We start from the raw sequence: 21,258 nt of genomic DNA on the forward strand, positions 1-21,258 counted from the left end.
CTAATAGAATTTAAGCTTCCCCAGTGATGCTTTATAGCTGTAATGATAAGAATCATTGTATCTGCAAGGAAATGCAACTGTTTGAGTGCATTGTTACATACTTTTTTTTGTTAGATGTTACAAATTTGTGTGCTAAATGTTACATAATCTTTTGATAGTGCTACGACAATTTTTGATTTCTGAATTTTTGGAGGTCAAAAAACACTTCATATTGTAGATCCTGATTTTTTATGCTTAGGAAGAGCGGTTTGAGAACTTCTCCTCCGATTTTCTACATAGAATTTTGAATTTCTAACACCCACAATGATCCCCGCTTCTCTCAATCCTCCCCCTTATTGTTGTGGGTGTTCTTCAACTCTGGCTTCTAGAGGTGACTGAAGTTCGAGACAACAACGGTGGAGTTTGAGCACAGTTGACAAGAACAATGGTGACAATGACAGCGGGTTTGGTCTTTAGTTTGATGCAAATCTTATTCTTCCAAATCTCATCTTGAGAAAATTGATAGTTTTTCTAGAACCACAACCGTTTTTTTTTTGGGCAGCTTTTGTAGTTTATAGTCATTGCAACTCTTTTTTTTGGCAACTTTTTTTTTTTTTTTTTTTTTTTGCTCTGTATGATACTTACATTTCTTTTAATACAAATGCATTTTAGTTTTGTAATAAAATAATTTGTGATACACTATGTATCTTTATTGTAGGTGTTACACTTTTTTCATCAAAATGTTACTCAACAATTTGAAATATAAAATAATCTATTATTGTTGAGTAACATTCCAATAATAAAAAAATAAAAAAATCATAACACTAACCATAAAATACATAGTTGTTCACATTTACCATAAATTGTCATGACCCTACTAGACATTGCATAACATTTACCATAAAAAGATTCAAAACAATTACCAAAATAATATGTAAAAAGATGCATATAGTATACACATTTAAGGGGATGCATACTGTTGAGTTTTCCCCGCATCTAATATATAGAGAACCAGGATGACAACATCAAAACCATAGTGTTAGAAGCTTATAAATTTGGATATGAAAATACAAAAATCATACTATGACTTAAGCCATATACTATGAACGGAAGGCCAGGCACTTAAAACATCACTCCCCTGCTGCCGCTGGCTATCAAAGACACCATGCAAAAAGAAAGCAAATACAAACAAGTTCTCAAACATCCAACCCTTGACTCAAAAATTGTGCTCTCATATTATTGGTATACCACAATTCAAGATTTTATTACTAGGTACGTCTTTACTGTATTCCATATTCTAGCAAGGTGATATAGGCACATACCTCTTCTGCCTTGAAAAACATCAGACAGTGCTGATGTCGACTAGGCTTTTATGCAGCTGAAAAGCTGGGGTGATCCAGCTACCACAACTGCATTGGATGCCCGACCAATTGAAGTAACCCAAGCAAGCTTCACAATGGACACATAAAAGCTTGCCCTCTAATGCACCTTCTTCAACTGGTGCCAAGGGGTAACAAGAATCAAAAGCTAAAATTTCAAATCATCTTCATGCAAATTATGGTGTAAATGTCACAAAAGATACCAATAAAAGGTGGGGACTTTGTCATTTGAGCATATATGAATAACCTTGAGAATGAAAGAAAGACAACTAGGCTTGGACATTTGCAAGTAGGATCAATTGAATGATGGCCTATTAGCAACTCCCCAATTAAACCATAAGCACTAGGGCCCGAAAAAAAAAAAAAAAAAAAAAAAAAAAAAAAAAAAAAAAAAAAAAACAGATGGAACCAAACCGAACCAACCGACCACCCAAGAATGACTGAAATTTTGGTTTCCGGTCTGTTTTTCAGAAGGTATGATCTTGTTTTGGTTTTAAAAAATTTACACCAATACCAACCGAGATATTATATTGAAATACTTTTTATAATCTAATTTTTTTAATATTACAAAATAAACGATCAATACTATACATTATGCAAAAAGATGTTAGGAGGGGAGATGTTCATAGAACATGCCTACCATCTCTGTTCATTTATTCCAAATATGGGATTTACATTGAAAATCCGACAAAACTATTTGATTGGATGCACCCATCAAATGTGGGCCCAAAGACTTCAATGTTTGGCCACTTTTCATAGCTTATTTATCTGTTTCAGCAGCTTTATTCAGCGCTATGCCAAGATATCAGAAATTCTAGACAAAATAGAAGGGAGTAGGCTGATGTTTTGTACCTGCTGTCATCCACCGTAGAGGTTCAACAAAGATGGATGAGCACTCAACCTCATCACACTTGTTGAAAGGGTTACCGCCTTTCCTCTTATGCCACCCAAAGGATGTCTCCCCCTCTCCTGGAACGTGATCCACAATATTCTCTTGCAATGCAACAACTCTCCGGCATTTCTTGCAATGATATGCACGACTAGAAACTCTTCCGCTATTCCCAGATATACCCACATCGGAGGAGGCCTCTTCTGTTGGCAAGCCAGGATCAGCCCTAAATTTAGAAGTATCTATTCCTTCTCTATGATTGTAAGAATTGCCTATCATCATGGGTCAAAATATCTTTTCAGAAACGGAAAGCCCAATTACAGAATATGCTTTTGCTTCTCATCATAAATGTTCATATAACATTAATTAAACATATACAAGTAGACATTTTTCTTTTTTCTTATTTCCTTTTTCTCTTTCTTGGTTTGACTGCGCAACATTCACTTAACTATTAATGTGCATATAAATTTATAATATACAAGGGGAATAAAATGCTTTAGTTCACTATGGCAGATCACTAATAAACATAAGTTAACACAAATTACCTATAAAAATCTTTAGAAGGAGAAACAAAGCAAAGCAAAGCAAATATATCTACAAAGTTACAAATATATATTTTTTTATTCAAATAAAAAAACAATATATATATATATATATATAAATAATAAATAAATAAATAAAAGAGAGTAAAAAGAATAGAAACAAGTAGATAAGAACTCAGACCTAATACTTTCAAACGGAAGCGTTTGTACATAGGGCTAGCACGATTAACCTTGAAACCCATTTCTTCAAACATTTTTAGCTGCAAGGGAAATCAGGAAACATCTAGAGTCCACGATAAGCTAAACACATTGAAAGGTAAAACTTAAAAGCACTTTGCAACATTGCTTATAAAACATAATTTCATAAAAAATTGCTTTGCATCACCTGTTTCAGAAAACCATCATTGCGGCAAAAACAAATTCACAGCTTTTCTGTAAAGATTCAAGTGCACCTGCAAAGATGTGCCAATGATAAAACACAGATGAGCTTATTATCATCTTATCACCACCATTCAGATTTTCAAAACGCAAAAAAAAAAATGGAAGCCCACAAGCCAATACTAATATATAGAACCACAATACTAATTTTGTCAAACCTTCTTGAGATAGTTGTTCAGTTCTCATCAGGTATGATGTGATGATAGCTGCACTACAATGAATACACACAGACAAGGTGTAGACACCCCATTTTTGACCACCTTCAAGACTTGGACGCGACTGATGGTTTTGGAAGTTGGGCAGTGCAAAGGTTTAATTTCTTCGAGAATGAGAGAGAGTCGAATCTCAACTTCATACCCTTTTTTTTTTTGGACCAAAACGATCTTGATCAAAAGATTTTAGTCTTAAAACCCTCTCTTTCAAAATGTTTTTGAAATAAAGTTTTTACGATGTTCCGAGGCTCGCATTTTGTCAAATGTTGCGCTTTTCGGTAAACCGAGCAAGGACAAAGTGGAAATGAACGAAAGAGAGATGAAATCTTTGAAAAATCTTTCAAAACACCTTACTTAGGGGTTTGGAGTTGAAGAAAAGAGGAGAAGAGGGAAGAAATCCAGTTGGGGGAGAAAATGGGCATGAACCGTTAAGAAAAAGGCAAACAGCCCCCGCCGAATCGGGCCTATTCATTTGCATACTTGGAATCAAGCTATGAGGCCACCACCGTTGGAAAGAAGACTTCCGGAGCTTCATTTTGCATTCAAGAATCTCCTAAAGCCAATTCCGGACAGGGGAGATATGGTTGATTGAAGTAGGGCATCACTCCGGTTGGACCGAATCTGCGCGGCTTCACCAAAATAGGCATAACTTTTTCCACAGGAGGAATTTTAATGCAAGGTTTGGCCATTGGAAAGATAACTTCCGGGGCTTCAATTTGGACACTTGAACGGCCACCATTGGACTTCCCTATCACTGACCGACCACCTTTCTTTCCGGCAGACCCATTTTTTGTCCTGAAAAGTAGCAGGCCGACCAGAAACGGTGGCAGGCCGGCCACCTACCTGGTTGGATGACCTTTTTGGCCCTTTTGAGCTGGCCGGCCATGATCCCCTCCCCAAGTGTGTTCCAGGTGTGCAATTTGTTTTCCTCCAGACCCTATACCCGAGGGTCATTCCTTTTGGGGGGAAATTTGAATTGGTTTTCCCCCCTATTTTTCCCCCCTTTCCTCCACTCCTTTCCCTATAAAACCAGCACCCTCAGATGCATTTTTTGGAGGGTTATAAAAATCCATTGGAGCTCTTGCATTCATCCTACCTCTCCTTCTCTTCCAAGCCTCAGAACACCTTTGTTCTTGGACCATTTCTACACCACCTCATAGCACCACACCTCCATCCTCCATTCCAGCAACTTGAGGCTGCTTTCCAGAGGTGAAGAACTCCCAAACTTGGCCCAAAAGTTGTTGAAGCATTGGTCTACAAGGGTGAGTCCCATTTTCCCTCTTTTGTGCCTTATTTTTCTTTGTGTCTAAGCCGTACTTACTTGCATTTTTGGACTCCGATCCAAACTGTAAATAGTCATATTTTGAGCCCCTTTTCATGTTTGGTTAAGGGTCTTTCTCTGTTTGAGGCCAACAGCTATCACTTGCTTCTTTATCTCTCTTTTAGGCCAATTTTTGCATAGTATTTTAGGCCTATTTTTGAGCTGTTTTGGATCTTTCCATAAACTGTAAAATATCTTTTTTTGAGCCTCTCTTCAACATTGTTGAAGGGATCTTTGCCATTTGGGGCCAGATGCTGTCCCTTTGTGTTTAATCCCTATTTTAGGCATTTTCTTGCATGATAGTTTGGCCTTATTTGTGATTATTTTTGTGGCTTGATGTAAACTTTAAAGTGCCTTGTTTTGAGCCCCTCTTCAACTTTGTTGAAGGGCTCTTTGCCATTTGGGGCCAGCTTCTGTCCCTTTGTGTTTAATCCCTATTTTAGGCCTTTTCTTGCATGATAGTTTGGCTTTATTTTTGATTATTTTCGTGGCTTGATGTAAACTGTAAAGTGCCCTATTTTGAGCCCCTCTTAAACTTTGTTGAAGGTCTCTTTGCCATTTGGGGCCAGCTGCTGTCCCTTTGTGTTTAATCTCTCTTTTGGGGCCATTTTTGCATGATAGATTAGCCCTATTTGCATTCATTTTTGAGGCTTGTTATAAACTGAAAATATGCATGTTTTGGGACTGTCTTGCCTCTGTATTCATGCTTCATCATCAAATAATGCATGCTTTGTATAGCGATAAGTCATTCCATGCGCCTAATTTTGAGTTTCGGGGTTTATCTCATGCATCGGGTGCCATGTTTCTATGTTTCGGGGCTGTTTTGTATCATATTTAAGCACTGAAATTTGCATGTTTGCATACCATGTTCCATGCCTTGCCATGCTTTTGTAGAGTGGCATTTGTTGCCTTAGGTTTGGTCCTCGGTTTGCATGCATGCGTGCACGTATTTCGAGAGTCTCATTTTTCATCTAATGGCTACTGATGTGAGTGTGGCTGAGGTCCACTCATGTTAGTGTAAGTCCATTATGCATTGCGTATGCCATTTCATTTCATAGCATTGTGTATGCTAGGTTGTATGTTAGAGCATTGTGTATGCCTCGTTACATCGTGTATTGTGTATGCCATTTCATAGCATTGTATATGCTAGGTTGCATGTTAGGGTCGCATTCATGCATATCATGCATATTGCATTGCGCTTGGGATAGGAGTTAGCCCAAGCACGGGAAACGAGGGACGTTTCGTACTCTGAGTGACGGAACGTGTCTCAATTCCCGGTCGCCGACACTCCGGATTATCCATAATGGAGTCTAGGCCTTGTTGTGTCCATATGTGCATTCATTTCATATTGAGTCATGCAATTCAACTTCTCGGCCATCATGCATCGAGATGCGTGATTGGTGGCACGAGGATCGAAGACTACACTCCCTGAAGAGTAGTCATGCATACATATGTGAAAATACTTTGCCATACCCCTTTGTTGCTCTTTGTTGCAGCAAATCAGAAATCAGCAACCTTCCGGAGCCTGGCACGCATTCCAAGAACAATTGTAAACAGAGGCAAACTGGGGCATCATGAGGGATTCTCCGCACAAGGCAACCCGAGCATGCATCATTCATCATCTGGAGCAGATTTGAGGCAGTCCCTGGCTTGCATGCCAATTTATTGCTTCCTAGTTTAATTTGTTAATTAATTAGGGTTTTGTACATATTTGGACTGTAATTATTCATTTGGGACTGTATATTATTTATTCGGACCCTCTGCGTGAGGGCATAACTGTAATAAGTGTGCGTATGTGTGATGTATGCCTTCCAACCCCACGTCTTTCTCCCTTTTATTTACCAGCTTATGATGGTTAGATTAGGGCATGTTTCAATTAGCATACAGTATGATAGCATGTTTGCATTCATTCATCTGTCTTGCATGCACCGGGCTCGGCGCATCATACTAACTGCATTGTATTTTCAATTCCAAGTTGAATACATGTTAGCTGTAGCATTTCATATGCCATGTTTAGAATAGCCGAGCCTGCTAAAGTTGCATTTTTGCATGTGTTGCATTAGGCATTTCTGTATAATTAGGATCATGCATGGATTTCCAATTAGCTTCTGTTTTGTCTTGGAGTACTCGGTAAGTTTTATGCTTTAGCATCCTTGCATGCGTATGAGTGACTGCCATGATAGCATGCTTACTATGAGGCTAATTGCTTATGTGATATAACTGCCTGAATGCCTGTGGGTGAAGGTTGGGTTATTTAGATTGGAACAATTCGTTGACTGTGAGTTTTTTTTTTTTAAGCCCACTAGATAGCGGCAAAATCAGGTTTTTCTAAGCCCACCCGAGGGTGGCAAATCCACGTCTTAGCCTACTTGCGGGTAGCACCATCAAACCATTTTCAAAAACAAACATGAAATATTTTGTTCCAATTCAGGCGATCCAGTCTATACTTGTATGCTGTGCGCATCACATAGTGATCTAGGCTAATAACCGGAATAAGAACGCATAATGTTTTCAAAAATAGATATCATGGTTAGTAGAGGCCGATCTTTGATCGGGCGAGCGGGGGTGCTCACGAAGTGACCTTCCCCAATCGTACCCAAGTTCCCGAGCCGAGGCAACTTTGGTGATGACGGACACGTGACCTTAGGCAACAAGTCAGGGTTTCCTAAATTCCTCCCAAAATAAAATATTTAGGTGGCGACTCTGTATCTGGCAAAGCAGTCCATGTTTAACACTTCTTTCAAAATCTGTTTTCTCAAAACGATTTGCCAGATTTGGACTCTTTGGTTCAGATTTATAACCGTGACAATTTGAGAGTCCGAACTGTAGTGAAACCCAATACGAACAAAACGGGACTCACCCTCCCGGGGCATTCGGGGACGTCTACACAAGGGTGTAAAATGTCAGAACTTGATAAAACAAAAAACTAAAGCTATTAGAATATATGACTTCAATAGATACTATCTTTACATTCATCAGAAGGCTGACATGAGAGAAAAGGGGTTTCTATGGACTTGGAAGCACTTATTCACAGAAAAAGATATATGACTAGGATGTGGAAGTGTCTCTGAATATAAGAAAGCTATAATTTTGTGCATGTAAAATATAGCACTAATGCATTGACGTAGAACCAGGGTTTAAGGAAATCAAACAAGGCTAGTCAAATTAAAATGTGGTGTAACAAGGTTTAGGATTGGTTAGGAATTGATTGAACATAATTTTGGGAATAAGATTTTCAGGGGCTGCTGCTATGCTGTGAACATAATACTATTATAGCGCAAATTATGCTGGAAACAGACAATGCGTTTAAAATAAAGCATGCCTAATCATTAACAACAAAGAGAGAAAATTTTCAATTAGTCAAAAGCACCAATTCCAAATTTGCAACATGCCTCAACAAGATACAACCAAAATCTACAAATGCATTAATACATAAATGTGCCTTGTTGATACACCGGTAAAGCAATGCACCAACACAGACCCCTCTTTTCGACTCTTATCGACGAAATCCAAACACACGTCCAAATAATCCAACAAATTCTCATTCTCAGTATCTCTCAGCGGTACCGCCATTATCACCAATTTCAAATTGTTGCCTACATACTCCAACAAGTACAGAAGCTTTTTCGGTGACAAGGAACTCTTTGAACTGTCACCCGAAACATCCTCCAGCTTTGAGTCCCTGGCATAGACCTTGCGAATCTCTTCAGTAGGGATCGATAGACCACTACGCCATTCAGAGAAAAATGATATCGATGCAGATCTATGGATTGACAGTATATAAGTGATTTCCCCACTACCGTTTTGAAGAACCTCTGCAGCGTCACTAATGTTGCCAATAAATAAGTGCTCCCGTACCAGATGCAACATATCACAATCAATACAATTCTAACCGAAACCCTAGATTATCTTTTCCTGTCAAAACTTCAAGTATAAATATTTTCTCCCTATTATAGTACAATTCTGAATCAAATTTTATATCAAAACTGAATCTGGAAATCAAAGATTTTGCAATCCATTTAAAAAAAGGAAATCCTATTATAAATTCCACTCAAATTTTGCATATATCTGAAATTTTAGTAAAACAAAACTGTTTAAAGAAACACTGAAAATCATTAACTCTAAGCATTATGTTTTAGGTTCAGTTGATTGTTGCTTTCAATTTTTGACATTCATATTTTATTCTGTATTCAGCTACATTTTCTGAGCAACCAAACGGAGAGCATGGTCATTCAATCAAATAAAGTACACAAAACTTAAAATAAAGAAGGAAAAAAATTTGTATAAAAAGTACTTCGCATGTTTTAGATTTATTTTAAATATTGTTTGTAGATCTCAATCATATATTGTAATTTTATTATCTAGATTCTTAGTCAACAGTTTTCACAACTACAAAAACTTTACTAGTTTAAGAATATTATTCAATACACTAGTTCCTGCTACCTTTTTACTGCAGCCAATAACTTCCATGCGCTACCTCTTGCCAATCTGTCAAGCTTGGCTCCGTCTCGTTTGGAGAATGACCCCTTATGGCACGGCTTAGTCAGTCATTCTCGTAGTTCAGATAAGATTCGGACCGCCACTTCTCTGAAAGCATGGTTCTTGCCCCCCTCTCTCCTCACTCCCTGGAGCTTGCCCATTCGTTGGGTGAGCCGCTATAGATAATTTTCTGATGATCATCACCGATCACAGATGATGTCGTGTGTGATGGAGCTTAAGGACGTTGGTGTCAAGTTCGAGGCTATAGAGGATGATTATGGTGATGAGTTCAACCTCAGGATGTTCAATATACAATTCGAACATGGTTATTTTAAAATACCAAATCGATGATAAAATAGAAACATTCTTCCGTAACATCATTGCCTATGAACAACATTCCTTAGAAGATGACAAACACAAATATTTCAGTGACTATACATTCTTCATGGACCTACTCATCAACACCAAGGAAGATGTGAACAAACTTTGTCGTGATGAAGTTCCTAACAACTGGCTTGGTGATGACGAAGAGGTAGCACTTATGTTCAACAACCTGGGTAAAGGAATGTTTATTTCAGAGCAGTTCTACTACGCTGAACAGTGCAGCAAAGTGAAGGCTCATTGCAAGAGATGGTCGAACAAAGGAGTAGCTTCATTGAAGCGTGATTACTTCTCAAATTTATGGGTCACTGTTGCCACTATTTCAGCTGCTTTTCTGCTCCTCCTTACTATCACGCATACTGTCATTGCCCTAATTACGATTATTATTTCGCCCCTATCCCGACACTGATACCACTCTATCATCCACTATTTTTATTTCAACAAAATACTCTGCATCTGCATATGTAGACAGTTTCTATGCTTGTGTTAATTTGAGTGAGAGTGAATGTGTCTTCAAAATAAGTGTAGTTCTTATTAAGTTAAACCATTAACTCAAATATTAAATATGTTATCATGCAAGTGTTTGTGATTTGTTTCTGCATTTAGTTTATAAGTTGCTAACATTTCTTTATAATTTTAATGATAAGGATTACTCTATATTCCATTTAAACGATCGGGATGACAAAAATGAATCCAAAATGTTGAAGCCTATAAATTTGAATATGGAAATACAAAAATCATATGACTTAAACCACATACTATGAACAGAAGGCCAGGCACTTACAACATCACTACTCAGCTGGTGATTGTCAAAGACATCATACAAAATGTAAGCAAACATAAACAAGTTCTCAAACATCCAAACCTCAACTCAAAAATTGTGCTCTCATATTATTGGTACCACAATTTAGGTTTATTACTAGGTAGATGTTAGGTTCATATAAGCCCCCTCTTTACTGTCTTCTATCTTCTAGCAAAGTGATAGGCATACCTTTTCTGCCTCAAAAATATCAGACACTGCTAATGTCAACTCAGCTTTTATAGAGCTGAAAGTCTGGGGTGATCCAGCTGCCACAACAACTGCATTGGATGCCTGACCAAATAATTGAAGTAATCCAAGTGAGCTTTGCAATGGACATATAAAAGCTTCCCCTCAAATGCACCTTCTTCAACTGGTGCCAAGGGGTAACAAGAATCAAAAGCTAAAACTTAAAATCATGTGCATGCAATTTATAGTATAGAGATGACACAAAAAATACCAATAAAAAAGATAGGGACTTTGTGCTGCAGCAATAGATGAACCTAAAATGGGCTCTCATTTGAACAAATTTGAATAGCATTGATAATGAAAGTAGGATAAAATGAATGATGTTCTATTACCAAACCATAAGCACCATCATTCACAAGCTGCACCACTGATCAACGTGATTATACCCATCAAATGTGGGCCCAAAGACTCCAAATCTTTGGCCACTTGTCATAATTTGTTTATTTATTCGTCTTTATTCTAGACAAAACAGAAGGGAATGGTCTAAAGTTTTGTACCTATTGTCATCAAACGTAGAGCCTCAACAAAAGATGGATGAGCACTCAATTTCATCACACTTGTTGAAAGGCTTGCTGCTTTTCTTCTTATGCCACCCAAAGGATGTTTGTGATTCTCCTGAAACATGATCCACAATATTCTCTTGCAATGCAACAACTCTTCGACATTTCTTGCAATGATATGCAGGACTAGAAACTATTCCTCTATTCCCAGATGTTCCTACCTCATAAGAGACCTCTTCTGTTGGCAAGTTCGGATCAGCCCCAAAATTAAGAAGTGTCTATTCTTTCTCCATGATTGTAAGAATCACATATCATCATAGAGCACATCATCTTTTCAGAAAATGGAAAGCCCCCAATAAATAATATTGTATCATTACTTTCACAAATTGGGTTACAAGTAACACCCCTCTATTATCTTTGTTGAGTGTAGGGCCAGGAGGTACATGTATATGATGTTTGGTTTTGACATTTTGTCAAACATATAAAAGACAAAAATTGAGCAGAAATTTGAAACAAGGGCCCTGTTTGGTAGAGCCGTGGGAAAGTGCTTATAGCTTATGCCTTAACAGCTTATAGCTTATAACTATGAACATAAGCTGATTTCTGATTTATAAATTAAGCATCTCCTGCCCCACTCAAAGAATAAGATGATTTCTGACTTACAAAAAGCTATAAAGTGCATTGTTAAGCTAAACCAAACACATCAAAATAGCTTAAATTAAACTGAAAGCTGAAATAAGCAGCTTTTAAGCTGCACCAAACAGGCACAAGCACCAAAAACTCATCTGAAGAAAACAAAGCACCAGAGACCTCTCAAACCAAGACCTCCAAAAAACCAAAATTGTCAAAATCTGTCAAACTATATGCAAGAACAAAACCCAAACCTTAATTTCTTAAAAAAAAAAAATTTCTTCTAATTTTGTAAAAGCTTAAAGATGAAGCACATTGTGTAAGATACAGATAGATAGAAAGAGTACCAGATATAGAAGTGAAGCTCCAAGTGCCCTAGTGCGATGCACATGATTTTGGATGAGAAGGTTTGGTAGAGCCAATGCACTTGGCTAGGTACTATAGCTGGATATCATATTGCCGTGGCAAATTCTATAATGCAAACTGCCAATAAAGAGGTGTATCATTTGCTAGTTATAATTTTTTGTGGTTTTAATTATGAGGAATTGTGATATTTGTTATCACTTAATAATGACTGGACGTTTTAATTATGACCATTTTGGTGTTGGTGACAATCCATTTTGGTTATTATTAAAAATATTTTTGATTATACTTGAACGGGGACTTGATTATAATTGATTGTATATTTCTTTTAAATCATTAAAAGTGTTTTGGTTATAGTATTTGTTTTTTGTGCAATCTACTTGCCATTGCTTTTCTAAACATGTGAGTTAATTTTCCTTCAGACAGAGAGTTTGATGTAGATGCACAAATTATTTTATTTCCACCCACCTAACGCTGTCATTGTTGATTGACTTCTTTCTTTTCTTCTTTTTTTTTTTTTTTTTTTTTTTTTTTTTTTTTTGCGCATGAAATTTTGCTATAGAGTGACAAAATGAGTTTAAATAAACAATTAAAATCAATTAATTAAGCAATTGCAACACGAAATACGCTACTATAAATATAGATAAAGATCACACTTTTTTGGTGTGATGTATGTTTTTTAATCACACCTTTTAAGTTTTATTAAAGTGTGGTCATTTTTAATCACACTTTTTAAGTGTCATTAAAAAATGCTTTCATCACATCTTTTAAGTGTGATTAATAATATTTAGATCATACCTTTTAAGTGTGATTAAAAATATTTAGATCACACCTTTTAAGTGTGGTTAAAAACTTTTAGATCACACCTTTTAAGTGTGATTAAAAACTTTAGTTCACACCTTTTAAGTATGATTAAAAACTTTAGATCACACCTTTTAAGTGTGATTAAAAACTTTAGTTCACACGTTTTAAGTGTGATTAAAAACTTTAGATCACACCTTTTAAGTGTGATTAAAAACATTTAGATCACACCTTTTAAGTGTGATTAATAACTAATAAAACCTGTGATAAAAAAAAATTGACATATTTAAAGAATAATCAATATTATTTTTGCACGCGCATTTGAATAATGTAATACACACTAGATACTATATTTTGAATCACAACCATATATTGAATGAAATAATATCATATATTTCATAAATGAAAGTTAAATGTTTAAAAGTATATACAAAGAAATTAATAAAAAAAAAATTAACTGTGATTACATACATTAAAAAATAAAAAATAAAAAACTTGAAAAAAGTAAGTTCTTGAATTCTTTGACCATATTTTGCATCTCTCCAAGAAATTTCTGACCTGAAAAATAAAAAAACAAATTAATTTAAAAACCACCAGAAGCATATGAATAAACTTACTAATTAATTTATAAACTTACATTTAGATCACACCAAAAATAATGTAATTTATCCAGTTGTTAAACTGCCTCAATCCTTTCCCCACAGCCACCAAAAATGACATAATTATTTTGATTCTCCACACAAATAGTATAAAGCTACAAAAGATATTGATACCCTTGTAGAAGCCAAAATAAATCATCAAGGCATGAATGATTTCAAACTTTCTTAAGCTAGAATAATTTAATAATAAAACAAAAAAGTGATCTAAAACTCAAGATATGCACTTGTAGAAAATGACAATATTATTTGAGAAACAAGACATTTAATAAAAGATTAGATACTAAGCACGACACAACAAAGAGAGTAGGGGTAATATGTATACATCCACTCACTTATAGATCAATGTATTGTGCTAGTCTAAAACAATACAGTCTACACCATTCAAGTTTTTTCGGTGTCACTTATAGATCCACTCACTTCTCTCAAATTATTTCCCAGCAAAATACACATTAAACTCCCCTTGCTATTTTTTTGCTTCTTCAGAATCTTTGCTAATTGAATCTAGGTGTGAAATGATATACATAAAACTATGACAAACTCTAGTTCTATCAAACCTTATGAACAAAGTTTCCTTATATATGCCTAAAACACAAAATTATGAAACACCAAACATAAGCAAAATTAAAGCAATTATAGCAATTATAGTCCATTTCATTCCATATTACACCAAACATAAGCAAAATTATGAAAAACAGATTCCAAAGTAGCAAAACCAAACAATACCAAACAATGTCATTGAAATCTCAAGTTCATTTTATTTGATACAAGACACCAAAAACACTAGTCGAAATTGTAAAATGAAGATCTCTCTTTTATGACCAAACTTGTGGAACAAAAGTGAAAAATAAACAAATAACAAACAGAGCAAAATTAAAGCAATTATAACAATTATAGTCCATTTCTAAACCTTTTTTTCTCCTATTTTGTCAATCTTTATTTTGGACCTTTTTAATAAAATATTGAATTCCTTTAAACAGATTCAGATTAATAAAATATTAATAAAATATGAAATACAGTCACAGATTCAATTAAACAGATTGAATGTAAACAGATTCAATTTGAATGTAAACAGACACAGATTCAGTTTGAATGTAAACAGACACAGACTAACAGACACAAATTCATGAAATTAACTGGGCAGTGAGTGTTCAGCTGAAGCACAATCATAAAAGAAAATTTATTTACTTACCAAGTTGCCCAACTCTGAGACTAGTTTCTTTACTGTAGGCTTGAATTGCTAAATGACTAATCTCTGGTCACAAAACCTTGTGTGGAAGAATGAAGATGAGTACAAAATCAGCATTTCCGTGTAATATTTTTTCAAAATTCAAACTATAGGAAATTCAAAACAAAAAAATAGAGAAATAAAAAAATATAGCAAATTCAAGCAGAGGAAGATTGAAAATTGAGGAAGGTAGCTGGAGTTTGATATAAGCCTCTAATCTGGGCTGGTAATACTTATTTGAACATTACGTGACTTTTTCATGACCAATATGGCATGGAGGGCAACAAATCCACTAAGATTTGGCTTGTTCATTGTCTTTCCAAATATATAATGAACTTATTTTTTTTGGGAGCCATCAGTGATCAAGTCTTCTAAAAGTCAGTGGTCAAGTTTCCCTAAATGTTTTAAATATGAAAGCACTCAACAAAATAGTTTTCTAACTATAGTTAATCATGTTGCAGGTTTTTCTTCAAGTTATGGAGTGCTTACTCAATCGTTTTAGTCAGTCAACATTTATCAATTCTGTTCTGGATACTTCTTTTCTCTGTTATTTTCATCACTATTGGCGAGAACTTTCTTAAACATTTAATAACAGACAGATTCATACAGATTATTCCACCTATTATTAAATTCATACCAAAATTAACAGACAGATTCATACCAAAATTATTCCACCTATTTTTTCTGAATTCCACCTAGTTGGTCAATCTAAATTCCAAACAAAACAATTAATAACAAACACAATTAGATGCCAAAACAGATTCAATAACAGACACAATATGAATTCCACACTCGATGATACTTTGTATCATTTACAAAGGAGTGTTATTTATGTGTGTCAAGCCAAAAAATGTTGCTAAGCCGTTTATGAAGTTTGATGAACAGCTTTCATTTACAAAGGAGTGTTATTTATGTGTGTCAAGCTAGAAAAGACCAATGAATGCATGGTAAAAAATGTGAGCAGGTTAAATCTAGTCAGTAATGAAACTTGTTTTAGATTGAATAAATTAATCCTTGCAATATTTTCTCTATTTGGTTATATTTTGCTCAAAAACTATTCTCCAAAATGGTAGAAAGCACCCGTCAGGGACAACAGCCCAATCAAATTAACTTCTACATAGAAAATCTCCGAGGTGTCATGCAGCATTTAAAACCCTTAGCTAATAGGTCATCATATAAGTGTTTCACAATAATAAAAATAAGATAGAAAATATATATCACTCACCTGAGGATCCTCCTCCCTACGGTGACATATAGAAATCATCTCAAAAAATGATATTCCCAGTTTTCTACATATAGAAATGATCAAGTGGATTCTATACTTGGTGGGTCCAAACAGATTTTTGTCACATTGACAAGAGTAGGAATTTTACCTCAACGGTGCCCTACCCCCCTATTAGAAGGCCAATTTCCGGCAATTTTTTACCCCTATGGGGCCAATGGTTGGCTGATATGGTGGAATTCTTGTTTCATGAGGCATTTCTCATTACATAGATATCTCAAACAAATGAGAACTATAGTGGAAAATATAGGCCCTGCAACAACAAACCACCGAAACCTAGACCTTTAATCACCTTACTATTAGACAGATGAGTCACTGGTTAGAGACACAATTACCAATAGCCATTACCTTCCAAATTGTAAGACCTATCAAGACATGGATGGTTCCCTATCGACCCACATTCAGAATTTTTTTCCTTTATGTCATGCAACTTTAGCTGATCAATGTCAAGTTGCTCTAGTAGTAGTATGGATCCAATGATATGAATAAAAGAAACTACAAAAACACAGAAGAACCAGTTGTACTTACATATAATTCTACATAGAAAATTATCTGCATCTACAAAAAAACAAAAGAAACTACAGGGTCAACAACCAGACATGCATATTATAAACTTGTGCTTTATTTAATTCAATATTTTAAAAAAAAAATCACAAGGTTGTTTTATATATCAGTTTTGTGTGTGTGTGTGTGTTAATTATAGAGACCTAACTAATGAGACTGAATATGACATCACTCGTAGAGTTATCCTTGAACCCACGACAACAAGAACCAACAAAAAGGCAAACACCGTCTGGGTTCCTTCCATCTCTTATATGTAAAAATTATTTGATATATGAAACAAGTTTCATTGGATGTATTCATTACCTAAAATGACCATTACACAGTACTCAAGCTTGACATTCTAAGATTTAATATTTCATTATACCAATGATGGCTATATTATATATGATCTAATGGGCAATGGAATTGGCATAAAAAAGAAGACATCGTGTGAACAAAATAAGGCCAAAAGAAAGGGTATGAACAAAAGAAGGCCAATCACTATCATGATGAGCACATAGCCTATTCTATTTATTTCTTTTGTAGTAGTGATAGTGATCTTCAGCTAACAGAGATAAGTTGTCTCAATTCAATCACTCTAGAGATATAATCACTAACTAAATGTGATAGAAATAGAAGGCAGTAAACATTTAGTGAAGCAAACAAAGTGCAACTCTTTCTTCTGTTCATCTGAGAAAGACAATGCTGCAGGAACTAGGCCAATTTTCTGAACATATTCTTCTTGCAATGATTAAAAACCAATCAATGTATGATAGTTAAAACTAATTAAAGAAGAATCAATGCACATCATTTCACAATTAATGGACTGATAGGCATCACATAATACTAAGTATCTAATGGAGAACTTAGTCTACATCATAAATGAGCAGCCAGCGAATTTGTGTATCAAACAACTAATGAAGTTTAGGATCTATGAACCTCGTGAACTTTAGCAAGTCCCTTCTTGCTCTTGTTATCATCCTGCAAAATACAAGCAAAATGAAGCTCATTCATGCTACTTTTTACTTTCATATTTAAAATATATATAATAATATACATAAGAGAAATGAAAAAACAAAAATATATTGGAAAGCATTGATTACCAATCCCTTGAATTCTTTTGGTGCTTTAGATAGTAGACTAGGAGCTTTCTGAACATCATCAAAATGCCCCTAAGAAATATGATACAATAGATATCTCTTATTAGCAATTCAGTGACATGTATATGTATGTATATATGCATACACACACACACACACATATATATATGCATAGAGAGATAGCCAAAGCCAATTCAAGCAAATGTTCAACAATATCAGAGCAGCACTGATAGAAGAAATGGAGCATCACAAGTAAAAAGAGAATGTAACATTTGAACAAAATGATAAAACAAGGGGATTCATAGATGTATACCATAACAAGCTGGTATAGTAACAATCAACAATGCTTGAGCAACACTAATAGTGAGTATCACAAGTAAGAAAAGAAAATAACATTTGAACAAAATGATAAAACAATAGGATTCAGAGAAGTGTACCATAACAGGAATGACAAGGTAAAATAGTAATGTCCAGGAATTCTACTAAAGTTTGGGGCATTGTGCTACTTTTCATTGAAGAAAGTGTTTTTCATGATAGTATACTTCAGAACTCCTGTGACAGCAAATAATACAGTTTTCCACAACATAAATTAGAAATCACGAATAACATCTTATATTTGTAAGTGACCCTTGGCAGTGAGTACTATTGGCAAACTATTATCTGTTTGACTAGGGTAGGGCTGCAAGTGAACCAAACTGCTCATGAATAGTTGCAGCTCGACTTCTTTGAAGCTTGTCTGTATGTATAAATGAACCAAACTCTAGCTAATCATACCTCTGTGATTACAGGGGCAGGTTTCACATTGTGCTCGAAATCTATATCAACTTCTAATGCACTATTCTTTGGCCTTTTTGCAGCAGTTACCTTTCATCAAATGCCTAGTCAATAATTAGGAATTCACTTCATAGAAAGGTGATACACTGCTGAGATCCATATAAATGGATATTGCAAAGATTTCAAAAATGTGAAGATTATAAAAATGTCTCTACGGTGCCCTCAAACAATCAAAGACCGTCCTCCACAAGATATTGAACTTAGTGAGGGAGACAAAAGCATAGAGAGAGAGAGAGAGAGAAAAAAGCAAATAGCAAAGAGAGAGAGAGCAAAGAGAAAGCAAAAACAAACTTACCGAATCGGCCAGCGGTGAGGCGATCTAAGAGGAGAAGATCGACGGTGACCGATAGGGCTAGCGGCGGTGGCGATTGGCAACGCTAGTAGCAGCCGAGGCGGAGGCGATCGGTAAGGTGAGAAGCAACAAGAGGTAGACATGGTCGAATGAGATGTTTTGGGGATATGAATTAGGGTTGATTGGGAATTGATTGTGTGTGTGAGAATGTATTTACAATTACTTTGAATTAGAATATATATATATAATCACACTTATTTAAATCGTGTGATTAAAAAAAATATTATCTCACTCATTACATTAAGTGTGATTAAAAATCATTTTAATTTTTTTAATCACACTTTTAATAAAAGTGAGATATTTTTAATTTTTCTTAGTTGATCTTTAATCACATATTAATTAGAAGGTGTGATTAATATATATATATATATATATATATATAATCACATTTAATTGACAAGTGACATAAAAAATAAATATTATCACACTTAATCAAATCAAATGAGTGAGAGACAGATAGAGGAGAGAGAGAGAGAGAGAGAGAGAGAGAGAGAGAGAGAGAGAGACAAAGACAAAGTGATGAGCAAGAGAGAGACAAAGTGGTCACTAAAAGTGCATTTTCTTGTAGTGGATAGATAAATCGAAAGGGAGCTCAGTAAATAGAGAAGACAGAAGGGAGAGAGTGAGCAACGCGAACATAGTGGGAGAGAAAGAGAGAGAGAAAGAGAAGAGAGAGAGAGGGACAAAAAGATAGAGAGTGAGAGACAGAAAAAAGATAGAGAGAGAAGAGAGATGAACGAGAGAGAGATAGAGAGAAGAGATATGAACGAGAGAGACATAGAGAGAAGAGAGATGAACGAGAGAGAGAGAGAAGAGAGATGAGCAAGAGAGACAAAGAAATATGAGAGAGATAGAGAGAAGAGAGATGAACGAAAGAGACAGAGAGAGAAAAGAGATGAGAGAAGAGATAGATGAGTGAGAGACACAGAGAGAGAGAGAGAGACAGATAGACAGAAAGAAAAGAGTGATGAGTGAGAGAGAGAAAGAGAAGAGAGAGAGGAAGATGAAAAAATAGGTGAAAAGATATAGACAAAGAGAGAGGGAGAGAAAAAAAGAGCGAAAAGAGATAAACGAGAGAGAGACAGAGAGAGATGAGCGAGAGAGATAACGAGAAGAGAGATAGAGAAGAGAGACAGAGAGAGATGAGAGAGATAGACAGAGAGAAAGAGAGACAGACAGACAGATAGACAGAAAAGAGTGATGAGTGAGAGTGTGAGAGAGAGAGAGAGAGAGAGAGAGAAGAGAGACAGAGACAGAGAGATAGAAAGATGAAAAAATGGGTGAAAAAGTTCCGTGTCTAAAGCCTCATTTTCTAGTAGTGAGTCATCTCTATCATTCATGGGTAGAATAGAGGCGCGGATTTGGGAATTGTATATTTTATATAAAAATCAAATTGAAATATTTTATACAATCACACCTATTTAGGGAGTGTGATTAAAAAGTAGTAATGTATATATAATCACACTTTAATTAAAATGTGTGATTAAAAATATATATATAATCACACTTATTTAAAAAGTGTGATTAAAAAGTAGTAATGTATATATAATCACACTTTAATTAGAAGGTGTGATTAAAAAATATATAAATAATCACACTTTAATTAGAATGTGTGGTTAAAAAATATCTATATAATCACACATATTTAAAAAATGTGATTAAAAAGTAGTAATGTATATATAATCACACTTTAATTAGAAGGTGTGATTAAAAAATATATAAATAATCACACTTTAATTAGAATGTGTAGTTAAAAAATATCTATATAATCACACATATTTAAAAAGTGTGATTAAAAAGTAGTAGTGTATATATAATCACACTTCAATTAGAAGGTGTGATTAAAAAATATATAAATAATCACACTTTAATTAGAATGTGTGGTTAAAAAATATCTATATAATCACACCTATTTAAAAAATGTGATTAAAAAGTAGTAGTATATATATAATCACACTTTAATTAGAAGGTGTGATTAAAAAATATATAAATAATCACACTTTAATTAGAATGTATGATTAAAAAATATATATATAATCACACTTGTTTAAAAAGTGTGATTAAAAAGTAGTAGTGTATATATAATCACACTTTAATTAGAAGGTGTGATTAAAAATATATATATAATCACACTTAATTGAAAAGTGACATAAAAAATAAATATTATCACACTCAATCAAATTAAGTGTGATTAAAATATCAATCTAATTTTTTTTATCACACTTCCAATAAAAGTGAGATCTTTTTTTTTGTCAAAGTGTGATCTTTAACTACTTTTGTAGTAGTGATAGAAGGCAAACC

At 34.8% G+C, this 21,258-nt stretch overlaps 1 protein-coding gene, 2 long non-coding RNA genes and 1 pseudogene across 4 annotated transcripts in view; 1 reads left to right on the forward strand and 3 right to left on the reverse strand.

Annotated features, from left to right (window-relative positions):
* Positions 1–888: 888 nt before the first annotated feature.
* On the reverse strand, positions 889–9,061 carry LOC145801000 (uncharacterized; annotated as a pseudogene). Its single transcript, XR_014341761.1, has 6 exons — positions 8,203–9,061; positions 3,386–3,438; positions 3,175–3,241; positions 2,971–3,049; positions 2,211–2,519; positions 889–1,476 (listed from the first exon to the last, which is right to left on the reverse strand). The product of XR_014341761.1 is annotated as an uncharacterized LOC145801000 (transcript).
* LOC145801001 (uncharacterized) lies at positions 2,667–10,068 on the forward strand. Its single transcript, XR_014341762.1, has 2 exons — positions 2,667–3,462; positions 7,653–10,068. It is a non-coding gene; the product is annotated as an uncharacterized LOC145801001 (long non-coding RNA).
* LOC114278626 (uncharacterized) overlaps positions 9,203–21,258 on the reverse strand; it is a 134,438-nt gene continuing 122,382 nt past the window's right edge. Inside the window, exon 7 of the mRNA XM_082890984.1 lies at positions 9,203–10,792. Within this exon, the coding sequence (XP_082747110.1) occupies positions 10,659–10,792 (134 nt within the window). The 3' untranslated portion in view covers positions 9,203–10,658. The remainder of the gene's footprint in view (positions 10,793–21,258) is intronic.
* LOC145801576 (uncharacterized) lies at positions 13,335–15,395 on the reverse strand. Its single transcript, XR_014343190.1, has 2 exons — positions 14,811–15,395; positions 13,335–13,520 (listed from the first exon to the last, which is right to left on the reverse strand). It is a non-coding gene; the product is annotated as an uncharacterized LOC145801576 (long non-coding RNA).

This window comes from Camellia sinensis, chromosome 10 (genome assembly GCF_055761805.1).
Source record: "Camellia sinensis isolate YWXY chromosome 10, ASM5576180v1, whole genome shotgun sequence".
Classification (NCBI taxonomy): domain Eukaryota; kingdom Viridiplantae; phylum Streptophyta; class Magnoliopsida; order Ericales; family Theaceae; genus Camellia; species Camellia sinensis.